The 15,505-nt window shown below is 39.5% G+C and overlaps 1 protein-coding gene across 1 annotated transcript in view; it reads right to left on the reverse strand.

The window, feature by feature from the left end:
• Positions 1–345: 345 nt before the first annotated feature.
• Positions 346–15,505, reverse strand: part of Scai (suppressor of cancer cell invasion) — a 125,486-nt gene continuing 110,326 nt past the window's right edge. The window contains exons 13-18 of the mRNA XM_042678766.1: positions 14,389–14,488; positions 10,350–10,431; positions 6,309–6,381; positions 2,796–2,969; positions 2,511–2,611; positions 346–1,239 (exon numbers count right to left, since the gene is read on the reverse strand). Of these exons, the coding sequence (XP_042534700.1) occupies positions 1,093–1,239; positions 2,511–2,611; positions 2,796–2,969; positions 6,309–6,381; positions 10,350–10,431; positions 14,389–14,488 (677 nt within the window). The 3' untranslated portion in view covers positions 346–1,092. The remainder of the gene's footprint in view (positions 1,240–2,510; positions 2,612–2,795; positions 2,970–6,308; positions 6,382–10,349; positions 10,432–14,388; positions 14,489–15,505) is intronic.

Genomic DNA, 15,505 nt, shown 5'->3' on the forward strand with positions numbered 1-15,505 from the left:
TGCAATGATGAAGGGGATGAAAGGGAGTGAAGCAGAAAAATATATTACACAAAGTCCTAGTTAAAATAACACTTGTACATGAATATAAACTACCATGGACGTTTTATCACAACACATTCCTAAACTGTTAATGGAAAAAACATCAAAATATATTTGACTTTCATAACATCAAGGTACTCTCAACCAGTATTAGGAATACCTGATTTTGAAGTCTCAGAAACCTGAAGTAGGCTAAAAGATCAGAAATAGTACTATAAGCTGACTTCAATCTTGAATGATCCCAGAAACTAGAGCGTGTATGGAAAATGGGAAACAATGTATTAGGAAGCCAAACACTGTTTTTGTTTTTTTTTTTTTGTGTGTGTGTATGTTTTGGGCTGAAATATTTGTTATTGCCTACTTCATTTCCAGAAGAGACTACAAAAGAAAACTATGCAAACGAATGTCATGTAACACAGGAATCATGTGTTCCAAGTATTTGTTATCACCTCAAGTCAAGTCCTAATTAAAGATTTAGTTTTCCAAGGCAAATCAATTAAAGGATTCTGAATTGTTGACATTATTTAAAGGAATTCAATGATTTCAAGAACTGCCACCATGATTCAAAGAATCACACATTTTTCCTACTAACATGGAATGAAAAGAAATACCAGGAAAGGATACTGTTCTTGATTTTCTGTAGTTCATGCTGGCCAGTTTCATCATTATAAACAATTACATATTATCCAAATCCAGACATATAAGGTCCAAGGGTAAGTGTAGGATTTTCCTCATTATGAAAAACAAACGACTTTCTTCTCAAGGTGAGAAGTGACTACTGGAGTTGTAGTATTGGATGTTGCAAGTAAGTATCCAGATGTCAAAAAAAAAAATTAAAATTCCAAGATTGACACTTTAAAAGACTTCAAAGACTACATTTTAAAAATGACCCTAAAAGTTTGAACTTGTTATCTCAGTTGGCTTTTAAAATGGTGGTCCTAAATCAAAAAGTAAAAACTAAGTAACACACTATGTGTCTGTCATCACATTAGAAAACTGCACCATTTAAAATCTGTGGAGAATGAAAACTGTTTCAATGGGAGTGGTTTGGTTCTAATAGTCATCAATGGTATTTTCAAAGAAGACGCTTCGGACATCCAAGATGGCTGCTAGTTCCAAAATGTGCTTCTGAAGATGAGGGTTCTCCACTGTTTCATCCCGTGGCAATTGTGGGTATGACTCTGGGTAGTTTCGTGTTTCCTAGTTGGTAAAGAAGAAGAAAATCAAGTGCAAGAGTTTAATGGAAGAAAATTATATACAGCTTTGATACATCATTAAGGAGTGCCTTAAAATGTGCTTTTCTTGATATTGGTTGATAGCTGAATTACTGACATTAGACCACTTTGACCTCTAAAAATGTAACTTCATATGACTTCACCTAAGATTTATTTAGTGATTTGTTTTACAAATGTTGCTGAGGTCTATATCACTGCTACACACACAAGTCAGTGTCACCTAGAAACCACATACAGCTTTCTGGGAGAGAAGAAAACTAGCACATCTGCAACTCCAATACAACTTGTTAAATGAATGAAGTTGTTGAAGCCAAAATGGTAAGAGAAGTGTTCAAATTAATGGCTTTGGTGGTTAATTATACTTTTAATTATAATTATACAGGGAATGTTAAAAAATATTAGGAATGGATGCCTTGGGAAGTTGGGAGCTACTAAGAGAAAAAAAGGAGGTAGCCGGGTGCCAGTGGGTCATGCCTGTAATCCTAGCTACTCAGGAGGCTGAGATCTGAGGATCATGGTTCAAAGCCAGCCCGGGCAGGAAAGTCTGTGAGACTTATTTATTTATTTTTTTGGGTCCGGTCGTGGGGCCTGAACTCTGGGCCTGGACGCTGTCTCTCAGCTCTTCAGCTCAAGGCTAGCGCTCTACTACTTGAGCCACAGTGCCACTTCTGGCTTTTTTCTTCTGCTTATATGGTGTGAGGAATCGAACCCAGGGCCTCATGCATGCAAGGCAAGCGCTCTATCACTGAGCCACCCTCCCAGCCCAAGTCTGTGAGACTCTTATCTCCAATAAACCACTAAGAAACTGGAAGTGGCACTGTGGCTCAAGTGGTAGAGCGCTCGTCTTGAGCTGAAGAGCGCAGCGACAGCGCCCAAGCCCAGAGTTCAAGCCCCATGACCAATCCAAAAAAAAAAAAAAGGAGGCAAAGCAGCTAATTTGGGGACAGCATGTAGCTTCAGATATTTGGGTAATACAGATAATTGAGATATTAGGGTAATATAGATGGGGATAGATAACAAAAGACAGATTTACAGTGTGGGTATGGGTGTAGGTCAGTTTTACAGCACTGAGTACCCTTTTCAAAGTCTTGGGATCAATCCTCAGCACCAGGGAGAGAAAAGAAAAGGCAGGTTTAAGCAGTTTCTGTAAACTTAAATTTTATTTGATGTAAGTGAACTGTAACATTTGACACTTAAATGAGTAAAACTTTGTCTTTAATAATATTTTTTACCTACCCGAAAAATCTTGTGCATTCTCATGGTGGCTGAACAAAAGATAAATCTTGTGAGAAGCAAGCGAAGAAATTCATCTCCAAAAAACTGGAGAAATGCCTGATCTGTAAAGAGGAGAAAGGTAACAGTAAAAGGTTTATGTGGAAGTTGTACTTCAAAAAAGGTGAAGAAAATTCAGGAAAGCTCTCTTAATTTTCCTGCCTGGGACAAATCCCTTTACAAATCCAAGCAGTTTAAGATGGGTAAGCAGTACATTTGGTTAAGTGTGCAGTTAGATTGGTAGGGTACCTATTGAACGTGAATGGGTCAGGAGCTGGGCAATATCGCGGTTGATTTTTCGAAGGTACTCTTGACACTTTTCCCATAGGCCTCTACGCATGCTTGACAGTCCAGAGACAAACAGGAAGGCCATTAGAGGATTGTTCAAAAAGAGAGTGAAGAGGCTACCTCGTTGAGATTGATCTGTAATACAAATACATTACATATATAGACAATAATTTTGCAAAAAGTAAGAGACACAGATGAGGATTATTTCAATATAGGATGATGTATAAAATTGAAGTTCTCTTATTAAACTGCAATTCAACAATGCAGATTCTTTATACAACTACAAAAATAAACCCCAGGCATATTGACTTCTTTCCAACCAACATAAAATCAGAGACTTGTATATATAAGAGAAATGGAAGCTTCTTTGAATTCTTTTTTGTTCTCTTTGGTTAGCTGTTCTGTCTCTGCTGAACCCTAAACATCTTTTCTGCTGAGCCCTAAATATCAGCATTTTTTTTTACCTCACTGGCTCCTCTGATTTTCATTACCACCTACATGCCTGTTGATTCTGTGGTAATTACTGGATACTCAAAATGTCCACACTGAGACACATCAGAATGCACAGTAGATTTCAAAGCCTCAGTTGAAGAAAAAAAAAAAAAAGGCACACTGGGCAGGGCAGGGATATAGTTCAGTGGCAAAGTGTATGGCCCAGCAAGTACAATGTCCTGGTTTCAATCTCCAGTACCAAAAAAAGGAAAGATAACAACAACACCCAAACCAAAAAACATCACAGCTTAAAAAAAAAAAGAGGCATATTGCTAACACTCATTAATCTGTTTCTGTATATGTTTAAAAACATGTGGGTAAGCCTGGTGCTGGTGGTTCATGTCTGTAATCGTAGCTATTCAGGAGGCTGTCGTTCAAAGCCAGTTGGGACAGGAAAGTCTGAGACCATTATCTCCAATGAACCACCAAAAAGCTGGAAATGGACTGTGGTTCAAGTGGTAGAACACTGGCCTTGAGCACAAAAGCTCAGAGACAGTGCACAGGACCTGAATTCAAGCCTCAGAACTGGCTCGACACACATGCACACGCATACACACGCATGCACACACACACACAAGTGGGTATTAGAAGACTTAAAAACTTATATATGAGACTCACTCTATACTTTTATTGGACAGTATTGCTCCAGACTCCTAAATTCACCTGTGAAAAGCGCCTTGAGCTTAATGCCCACAATTGAAAGCAAATTCCCTCCCCTTTCATTCTTTGCAAACATGCTTCTCCTGTTGGTTCCACCAAAATCTGAGCCAGAGACCTGAAAGTCTATTCCTATCTTCTGGCTTTCTTGCTCCCATATGCAGTCCATTGCCACATCTTGCTGATTTACATGGGCTTTATAGTAGTCTCTGAGTATCAGCTCTGGCCACACTGTCTTCCCTATTCCAGCAGTGGCCCTTTTCAATTCATTTTCTGCTAGATTAACCAAATGATCTTTCATATTACTCCTCTGAAATTCTTTGCTGAGACCCCATTGTCCTCTACTTAAATCACTTAACAAATCTTAAAAGATTTTTCATCATTCAGTCCCACAGTTCTCAACTCTATAAAGTAGCTAGGAAAGCTACTTTAATTTCTCTAAGTGCACTCCTTAGCTTTCTTTTCTCAAGCCTAGTACATGTAGTTTCTCTGAAGGAACACTCATTTCCCTTATCATCATCTGATTCTCCATGCCTGAAGTCCATCTTAGACTTCTTGTCCCCTTGCCTCACCCCATGCACTGGTTATCAGCTCCTTGGCAATGTTCCTGCACCTCTCACAGCACTTGGGTTATCTCTTCTATTAGACACTGGCTCTGTGAGAAACCTAATGGTATTATCAGGTCCCAGTGCTGTCTGTGTTACCTAGCTCAAAGCGTGATAAATAAATGCTGGATAACTGTATTGAATTTCTAAAGCTAGGCGTGGCTAATGACAGAACTGTAGGCTTGTCCTAAAGTAAAGAAAACTGCTAGGTTTGTTCCCAGATAGAGGGCCAAATCTTTGTGCAGAGGTCATTAGCAATAATGCCACTGAATAAATATTCAATGTCTCTCTTAATAGAACTATACATGTGTTAAGTAGGTGAAGAACATTAATTCAGATATTTGAGGTCTAAGCTTCAGAGCACAAAGACAGGATGCTGTGGCAAAAGGGTCAAGGGCACGCATGACAACTAAGTGTATTAATAACCATGATACCTAGCATTATTCTATGAGGTAGGCATTAGTATTATTTCTTTTGACAGATGAGGTAACTGAGGCACAGATGGCTGAATAATTGCTATAGGTCACACAGCAAGTAAGAGGTGAGTTGAGATTCAGTCTGTCAGTTGTTTTCCAAACTCTGTGCTTTTCCTTTTACACAATAAAGTCTTTCAGGCCAAATAATGTTGTCATTAACCCATTTGATAATGTAGTTTTCCATAAAGCTACGTCAGGACACGACAGATGGATAGCACTCTCAACTAGCTGGGCTGAATAGAGCCCATCCAGAAATGACAAACAGGATGACAAAATCCTCAAAGCAGGAGAATTTTACCGTTGTTTGAAGGTAAGTTCTATCCCTTAGGAATTTGGCTTGTGGCTACGTGAACTTAGTATTTCTATGTGGTTTTTTTTTTCCCTGTTAAGCAGCAGAACTTACCTTAAAACAACGGTGAAAGTCTCCAGCTTCTCTCAGGCATTCAAATGCTGACCTTCACTTCCTGTGTCAAACTATGTCAGCAGACAGGACTTCAGGGCTGGGAGGTGGCAGTACAATGCCATCTCCCACAGAGAGACATCGGCACTATTCACAGTCAGGGAGATAGCGAAACAGTGACAAGTACTGCTAAGACAGTGGTAAGCTTGCTGAGTATGTTACCTAAGAAATGACTGGGAGTTAGAATTACACTTTATGTTACCTATTAAGGACAAGTTACTAAGGGCAAAAGGTCTTTTGATTTGCAGCCACTAGAAAAATGGCCCAAACAAACTTGTCCTTCTGGCAGATTTGGAAGAGGTTCTTTAATTTAAATAGTACCAGGTAAAAATGTAGTGGGTGGGTGAGGGACAAGACCCTTTTTTTTTTTTAAAGTTGTACCAATTAGATTATCCTAACTCTTAAGCATAAGCTGGGAAGTTTCCTAGATCAGAAATCTTATGGTCTTCAAAGATGCCTAAATATATAACCAAAGATGTAGAAAATACAACAAGCAAATCGAGACAAACGCCTGCAAAACAAAATTTTAAATTATGGTTTCATGAGTTCCCCAACAGCAAGGAACCAAAACCATCCTTCCTCAGACAGGAACTATCTCAAGGCACATTAAGGAAGTCTGGTTGCTGGCAAGGCTTCTGGGTATAGTTCAGTTTGACACCTGCCACATTAAACAGCATAAATCCACATTTAATCAGTATGGGAGGGAAAGCAAAGATCAGTATTCCTTAAAATGTAGATCCGGCTCACACACAGCTACTATATGTCAGGCACTGAGAGAACGTACCTTGTAAAGCTTTTGGATATGCCGTGGGAGAAAGCAAGCAGACTAGCGGCTGTCCGAACAAGTTTGTGAAATTCTGTAATATATAAGAATTTAAACATATTATTAAACATCTGACCAATGGGAGTTACTTAGTAATTTGTCAAAGTAGATGACTGGTACAGACTGTTCTTCTGATTCTAAGCAGATGTGGAAACAGCAGCCTGGCTGACATACACCATGCATAACATGACTATGCATAAAGACTGGCTAATAAAAAGAACTTCTTACCTACTAGTTATCTTTACTAAATTCAACTATGGATTTAAAAAATAATAGCAAATACACAATTGTCTACCAAGAAGGCCACCTCTTCTGGCACAGGACATCAAAGGGTAAATTTTCCAAGAAGTAGGATCTTGGCTTTTAGCCTGAAACTGAACTCTGATTTTAGCCTCTAAACTCTGATGTAGTGGTACGTGAGGACTGGCTCCATCTCTGACTGAGAGTACAGTAACCTCTCACTGCTCACATAAGATAATGTGTAACACCAGAATGTCAATGTGTTAATTATAGTAAGAACTAAACTGACACTCAGACTAAAAGCACTTTGCATGACTGTCTTTCTCGTAAAGGCAGATCTTCATGAGTAAAATCGTAAGTAAGATGATAAACTGGGGGGCTGGGAAGGTGGCTCAGTGGTAGAGCGCTTGCCTTGCATGCATGAGGCCCTGGGTTTGATTCCTCAGCACCACATAAGCAGAAAGAAAAAAAGCCGGAAGTGGTGCTGTGGCTCAAGTGGTAGAGCGCTAGCCTTGAGCTGAAGAGCTGAGGGACAGCGCCCAGGCCCAGAGTTCAGGCCCCACAACCGGACCCCCCCACCCCCCCCAAAAAATCCATCCAACTTCCTAAACTAGTTTACACCACCAATAAATGTATAGATGGTTAAATAAAAGCATGTTAAAAAAAAAAAAAAAGATGATAAACTGTTCGGTAAAGTAACAACAAACTCCTAGGAGTAAAATAAAAATGATTTTTTTTTAAAGGGCCGAGGATATGGCTTAACTTCTGGAGTATAGAGTGGCTGCCTAGAAAGCACAAGGCCCCAAATTTAATCTAAGTGCCACAAAAAAAAGGGGGGGAAGGGGGAGCCTAAACTACTATGAAAATAAATACGTGACATGACTTACTATGTTCTTAGAAATAAACTTGTTCTAAAATTCCATTTTACTAATTTATCAATATTTAAACCAACCTCAAAACAGATACTATTTTTGGGAGGAGCAGAGAGAACTGGAATTTGAACATAGAATTTTAAGTTTTTTGGTGCCTGTACTGGGGCCTGAATTCAGGGCCTGGGCTAGCACTCTACCACTTGAGCCACAACTCTATTTCTGGCTTTTTTGGTGGTCAACTGGAGATAAGAGTCTCACAAACTTTCTTGCCTGGGCTGGCTTCAAACCATGATCCTCAGGTCTCAGCCTCCTGAGTAGCCAGGATTATAGGTACGAGCCCCTAGCACCTGGCCAGCCAGTCATGCTCTGACTTGCCAACTGCAATGCACTCTGCACATTTTATTTTTATTATTTTTTTTTTTTTGTCGGTCGTGGGCTTGAACTTTGGGCCTGGGCGTTGTCCCTCAGCTCTTCAGCTCAAGGCGAGCGCTCTACCACTTGAGCTACAGCGTCACTTCCGGTTTTCTGGTGGTTTATTGGAGATAGGAGTCTCACGGTCTCTCCTGCCCGGGCTGGCTTTGAACCGCGATCCTCAGATCTCAGCCTCCTGAGTAGCTAGGATTACAGGCGTGAGCCACCAGCGCCCGGCTTTTCAAGAACAGTAGGTTTTGGAAGGATTCATTCTTTAAAGGAATGATACTGTATGGTCCCTCAAAAAGAAATGTCAATAGTTTTTTTTTTGTTGTTGTTGTTGTTGTTTTTGGTCAGTTGTGGGGCTTGAACTCTGGGCTTGGACGCTGTTCCTGAGCTCTTCAGCTCAAGGCGAGTGCTCTACTGCTTCAGTCACAGTGCCACTTCTGGATTTCTAGTGCTTTATTGGAGATAAGAGTCTCACAGACTTTTCTGCCCGGGCTGGCTGTGAACCGTGATCCTCAGATCTCAGCCTCCTGAGTAGCTAGGATCACAGGCATGAGCCACTGGCACCTGGCTTGTCAATAGTTTTTAACAAGTTGTTTTCAAATAATCTCAATAGTTTTCTTGTTCATCAGAATATTGAAATCACAATGTGTATATAAAATATATTTGAGGTTGTGCAAGGTGGCATCCAATAATAATGTGTCATTGAGAGGAATCAATGCAATATTAAACTTTTCTAAATATATATAAAAATGCATGTTAAGGAATGAACTTGATCTTGCATATCAATACATTCTATCATCAGATTATAATAACCAACTTTTTTTTTTATTGACAAAGACAAAGAAGAATGTTTCCTGTGACTTCTGTGAAGACACACATTTGCTCAGACTCTTGGCTTTAAAAGTTTTTTTTGTTTTTTCTTTTTTGTCCGTTGTGGGGCTTGAACTCTGGGCCTCAACGCTGTCCCTCAGCTCTTCAGCTCTACCACTTGAGCTACAGCACCACTTCCAGTTTTCTGGTGGTTTATTGGAGATAAGAGTTTCATGGACTTTCCTGCCTGGGCTGGCTTTGAACCGTGATCCTCAGATCTCAGCCTCCTGAGTAGCTAGGATTACAGGCATGAGCCACTGGCGCCCGACTTTGGCTTTAAAAGTTTAAAGGCAATAGTAACCAATAAGCCCTTTCCTTCAGTAACTTCTCACTCTCTTCTCCTACCTTTTAAACCATACACACAAGAAAGTAGACACTTAATTTTCCTAAACCTCAAAAATTCTATTATTAAACTTTAAAAAGTGAGTAGCAAGAAGTAATAAGCTTTAAAATTGAGAGTGGGCTAGATGTTATTGGTTTGCTGTTAAAAAAGAATCATGAAACCAAAGGCAAACCATATACTGAGGGCCATCCCTTTTTCTTTTTTGTCAGTCGAGAGGCTTGAACTCAGGGCCAGGGCACTATCCTTGAACTCTTTTGTTCAAGGCTAGTGGTCTACCACTTTGAGGCACAGCTCCATTTTCAATTTTCTCGTGGTTAATTAGAGATAAGAGTCTCATGGCTTTTCCTGCCCAGACTGGCTTTGAACCTCGATCCTCAGATCTTAGCCTCCTGAGTAGCTAACAGGCTTGAGCCACCAGCACCTGGCTTAGCCATTCCTCTTGGTGATTAGGTATTTCTGGTCCTGAAATCAGCTACTGTTTGCTCTTCATGTTGTTGGTGCCCATGAACCCCGATAACAGAAAAAGCTTTTCATCCAGGTCTGAGCACCAGCATGTGTTAGGACAGAGGCTTTATCAATAACACATTCTAACACAACACAAAGCACTCTAAAGGTTGTGTTTTCAATTTTCTATCAATTCTTATAGTTTGAACTCTAACAACCAATCTTAAAGTGTTTAACTCCTGTCATTCTCTTAAGAAAATCATTGAAAAGCATTGTTTCAATAGCAAAATATTTTTAAAAAGACATGTTAGATTATTCTTACAACATTCAATATTACTTGGTTGTCATAATTTAAAAAAATCAATCATATGTAAAACAATATGTTAATATTCAAAGACTACCATTGTGTAAGGTGAGACAGAAGTTTCATTTAAATTAGAGCAGCTCAGTGTGTAGAAAGGAAAAACATTTGAAAACTAGAAAATAAAATTCATTCATATGTCTCTAGCTCTATAAAAGAATATTAATTCTGGGTTATAAAACAAAAATAAACCTTCCACCAGAGATCTTGGAAATCTTGATTATTTTTTTCCTGCAGGAGGATTTATTATTTTCCACTGAGTGTCCATTCATGCGTTTTCTTCTTGTTTCTATTCATAGCACCAGATCCTGACTAGCATGCACAACCTCAAAAGAAAAGAAACACTAAATCCGAACTGTGTAAATTAAGTTAAAAAATAAAAAGCACAATAAAAAGGCACATGCTCCAAGGGGCACCCTTGGGTGGTGCCTGTGTGCACTGCTCTTTCTCACCTTGTAGGCGACACTGTTGGAAGAGTCCACAATGACGAACAGGGGCTTCCTTGTGAAAGGGTACAGGTCTCCAGGATGAAGGCTGCAGAAACAACAGTTGTGAGTGAAGGCACAACTATGGCAGCCAAAGCTTAAAAATCCTGCTCAGTCCTCCTCTTAATGACAATGCTGGGAGAGTTATGGAGAGAACAAAACATGTCCATATTTCCTGGGACTATCGAAGTAGGTTGACCTGAATAAATGTTGAGAGACAATTATTGGGAATAGTTAAGCTAGCTGGGTGTGGTGACTAGCTACTTGGAAGGTTGAGATTGAAGGATCATGGTTGAGTACATCTCAACCAGTAATCTGGGTGTGTTGGTGTGGGCCTGTCAACCAACCTACTTATACAGGAAGTTTAAATTACATTGGTCTGGGAAAAATGTGAAACCCCATTCCAAATAATAAGAAAAGTAAAAGGGTTAGGGATGTGACACCAATGGTAAAGTACCAGACTAGCAAACTAAATGCCAGTACTGGAAAAAAAAAATCTAAGCTAAAGTGAAATCTTCATATTTAAAAATGAATAAACAAACAGCATGGAGACTACAGAAGTCAGTATGTAAGCAAATGCTGCTGCTTCTTTTTTACTTTTTAAATTTTTCTTGAGACACAGTTCTAGGCTGGTTTGGAACTCTCTATATAGTCCAAGCTGACCTGAACTCATGAATGTCTTGCCACAGTCTCCTGATTGCTGGGAAGTACATGCTTAGAAGTATGTCATTTATTTGTGCTTGTGTGTACATGTATGTGCTAGTCCTTGAGCTTGAACTCAGGGCCTGGGTGCTGTCTCTGACCTTTTGTGTTCAAGAATATTGCTCTACCACTTGAGCCACAGCTCCACTTATGGCTTTTTGCTAGTTGACTGGAGATAAAAGTCTCACAGACTTTACTGCCCAGGCTGGCTTCAAACTGTGATCCTCTGATCTCAGCCTCCTAAGTAGCGATGATTACAGGTATGAGCCACTAATGCTTATAGTATCTGTTTTTAAAGTAAGATAAAACAGTACAGTGGCTAAGAAGGTGGCTTGGTGGCAGAATGCTTGCCTTGCATGCATGAGGCCCTGGTTTTGATTCCTCAGCACCACATAAGCAGAAAAAAGCTGGAAGTGGTGCTGTGGATCAAGTGGTAGAGAGCTGGCCTTGAGATGAGAGCTGAGGGACAACAACCAGGCCCAGAGTTCAGGCCCCACGACCGACCAAAAAACAAAAACAAAACACCTCAGTACAATCACATTATAATCATATCTGCATTGTAATGGAATCTCAAAATAGTTATCTACTTGAAAGATATTAAATTCTTCCAGCTAATGTTAATATTAACCATCATGCTGCATTTTCATCTTCTAACTGAAAGTTTGTATTTTTTTGACCAACATTTCGCATTTTCCCTAATCCCTACCTGCTGGCCACCAGTTTTCCTCTCCCAGTGCCTGTGAATTTAACTTTTAAAAATTTTATGCTGGGCACTGGAGGCTCATGCTTGTAATCCTAGCTAGTTAGGAGGCTGAGATTTGAGGATCGTGGTTCAAAGCCAGCCTGGGCATGGAAAGTCCATGAGTCTTTTTTTTTTTTTTGCTAGTCTTGGGGCTTGTACTCAGGGCCTGGGCACTGTCCCTGAGCCTCTATGCTCAAGGCTAGCAATCTACCACTTGAGCCACAACACCACTTCTGGCCTTTCTGTGTATGTGGTACTGAAGATTCAAAGTACTCAGGGCTTTATGCATGCGGGGCAAGCACTCTACAACTGAGCCACATTCCTAGCCTCCATGAGACTCTTATCTCCAATTAACCACCTAAAATCAGAAGTGGAGCTGTGGCTCAAGTGGTAGAGCACTAGCCTTGAGTAAAAGAACTCAGGGACAGCACCCATGCCCTGATTTCAAGCCCTACAGCTGAGAAAAAAAATTACATATAAGTGAAATCATGTAGTATTTATTCTGTGTTTAATTTTGCTTAATGTCCTTCAGGTTCATACATGATTTCACAAACATTACGATAAACTTCTGTCAAGGCTGAATAATATTTCAGTATGCATGCATGCATATGTGTGTATGTGCATGCTATGTCAAACAATGAGGTTGTTTCTGTGTGTTGACTTTCAAGAATGCTGTAATGAAGTTAGGACTGCAAATACCTCTTAGGCACACTTCAGAGAATAATATAATTTCATTTCCTTTGAATATATATTCAGAAATGGGGTTATGTCATATGATATTTCTGTTTTTAATTCTTTTTTTTTTTCCCTTGAGACAGGGTCTCACTTTTTAGGTTCTGGCTAAAATTCAAACTCTTGAATTCCTTGCCTTAGCCTCCAAAGTTCAAGGATTATAGGTTTTGGGCTGGGACTGTGGCTTAGTGGTAAGAGTGCTTGTCTAGCATGCATGAAGCCCTGCGTTGAATTCCTCAGTACCACATAAACAGAAAAGGTGGGGCTGGGAAGGTGGCTCAGTGGTAGAGCGCTTGCCTTGCATGCATGAGGCCCTGGGTTCGATTCCTCAGCACCACATAAGCTAAAAGAAAAAAGCTAGAAGTGGCGCTGTGGCTCAAGTGGTAGAGCGCTAGCCTTGAGCTGAAGAGCTGAGGGACAGCGCCCAGGCCCAGAGTTCAGGCCCCACAACCGGACCCAAAAAACAAAAAAAAACAACAAAAAACAGAAAAGGTGAGGAGTAGTGCTGTGGCTCACGTGGTAGAGTGCTAGCCTTGAGCAAAAGAAGGCCAAGGACAGTGCCAAGGCCCTGAGTTCAAGCCCTAAGACTAGCTACCCTCCCCCTCCCCCAAAAAAGGATTATAGGTTTGGGCCACGACAAGCAACTTATACTTAATGCTCAGAGGTGTTTTCTACCAAGATTTTACCGCTCACACTCTAAGGATTCCTTGTTCTCCACATCCTCACCAACACTGGCTTATCTTGAGATAACAGATGATAACAAACAGTATCTTATTGTGGTTTTAATTTGCATTTCCCTGATAGTTAATACTGTTGAGTACATTTTCATATATCTGTTAAGTACATTTTGACCCCAGACATGGTCTCTCTTCCCCATTCTTTAATATGAACAGTTGATACTTTTATGTAAAATGTTATTGTAAATAGAGTAAGTCATTTTTTTGGTATTAGGTTTGAACATAGGGCCTTGTGCTTCGTAGGAAGGTTTTCTACCATTTGAGTCATATCTCTAAGTCTATTTTTGCTACAGTTATTTTTTCAGGTATGGTCTGTTTGTGCCAAAACCTTCTACCTAGAGCCTTTTGCATAGCTGACATTACAGATGAACACCATCACACACAGCTTAGATGAGAAAGGGACTTGCTAAATTTTTCCAGGGCTGTCCTCAGGATCTTCACAATCTATGCTTCTGGAGTAGCTGTGATTATATGAACCATTCCACCTGGCTCCATTTTTGTTTTTAATCATCCTTCTCTCAACTAGAGAAATTCTAGGCACAATAATTGCCCAAGCAATGTGAAGGTACTTTCCTTTTAAACACAGCAAGCTTTCATAGCTGAAATCATATAACTAAGTAAATTTGTACTCTATCAAACCAACAAAACGGTACTTAAAACTCTGTATTGGCTGGGGATGTTGTTCAGTGGCAGAGTACTTGCCTAGCATGTATAAGGCTGTAGGTTTGATCACTACTGCTACTACTACCACTACTACTATTACTACTAAATCCTTAAGTTTATATTGATGAAAAAAAAAGTTTATATTGATATATTTGTTGTCCTTCCAATTAGAAAAAAAAATTGTTCACTGTTAAATTCCTAATGAAAGTGCAGTGCCTGATATATAACAGATACTCAAAAAATATTTTTCAATGTAGTTCTAGTTTTCTGTGTTGATACAATGCTGAAACATTGCTGGCATCTATCTTAGTAAGTGTTATTAATGGTAGTCAAAGGGAACAGTCCTAGTAGCAATGAAAGTCTCTGCTTCACTTACTGTTTTGAAAGGAGAGGTAGGATTCATACAACAGAGACATAGATACATACATACCAGTGCATTTCCTTGTGAGATTGATTTCGTTTGTGGATAGCATCTCCATTTATAATGTCCCGGTTGCTATTGGTAAGAACACCTCCAAAGTCATAAGGGCCTATCAAAACAAAGGGAGAATCCTAGAATTCAGCTGGAGGGTAACATGGATCTGATATTGATGCAAAAGTATCACAGGAATTTCTCATTATACAAACTAGAAGATAATTACAAAGCAGTCTACTTATCTTAAAATCTAATATTTTAGTTTTATGCAATATTTAAATGATTTCAGCATGTTGCTTATTCAACATTAAAGAAATCATTTAATTATTCATTTCTTCAAACAGAATATAATGACAAACAAAACAAGAATCTACTGTGTCCCATTAATTTGGGTAGTAAAAGAGATGTTCAAAATGATTTCTACAATGCAAGCAAAATTTAAATGTCTTTTTTTTTTTCAGTCACGGGGCTTGAACTCTGGGCTTGGGTGCTGTTCTTGTGCTCTTCAGCTCAAGGGGAACACTCTACCTCTTGAGCTACAGCGCCACTTCCGGTTTTCTAGTGCTTTATTGGAGATAAGAGTCTCACACACTTTCCTTACTGGGCTGGCTTTGAACCGTGATCCTCAGATCTCAGCCGCCTGAGTAGCTAGGATTACAGGCGTGAGCCACCCGTGCCCGGCCTTAAATGTCTCTTTTTTAACAAACTTACTTTAAAAGGAGTTGCACACTGAAATCCTAATCATCAAAATGTGTGCAAATATGTACATGTGTACACATACATATGTATCTATATCTATATGTCTATACTTTCCAAGGCTGGTTTTGATCTCATGGGATCAAGAAATTCTCATATATTTATTAGACCTTCTGGCTCTAATAAATATAATTTAAAATGAGCTAACTGCAAAATTTAGAGAAAAATATTAATGGCATGTGAAAATTCTCAGCCAAAAAACCTTCCTTTTTAAGAAATGCATTGCAATATTTGAGTTTGTGAATCTTATCACTATTTTGTCTACCATGTTAGTTTCGTTCTGATTTTGGCCTTTTCCCACAGGCCTTATAAATCAGCCCACTTGTGTCCAAGGCAAACAGCAATGTTTAGCCATTCAGGAAATCTCTCCAAAAAG

Source organism: Dipodomys spectabilis, unplaced genomic scaffold, assembly GCF_019054845.1.
Source record: "Dipodomys spectabilis isolate Male_0828 unplaced genomic scaffold, ASM1905484v1 ptg000046l, whole genome shotgun sequence".
Taxonomy (NCBI): Eukaryota; Metazoa; Chordata; class Mammalia; order Rodentia; family Heteromyidae; genus Dipodomys; species Dipodomys spectabilis.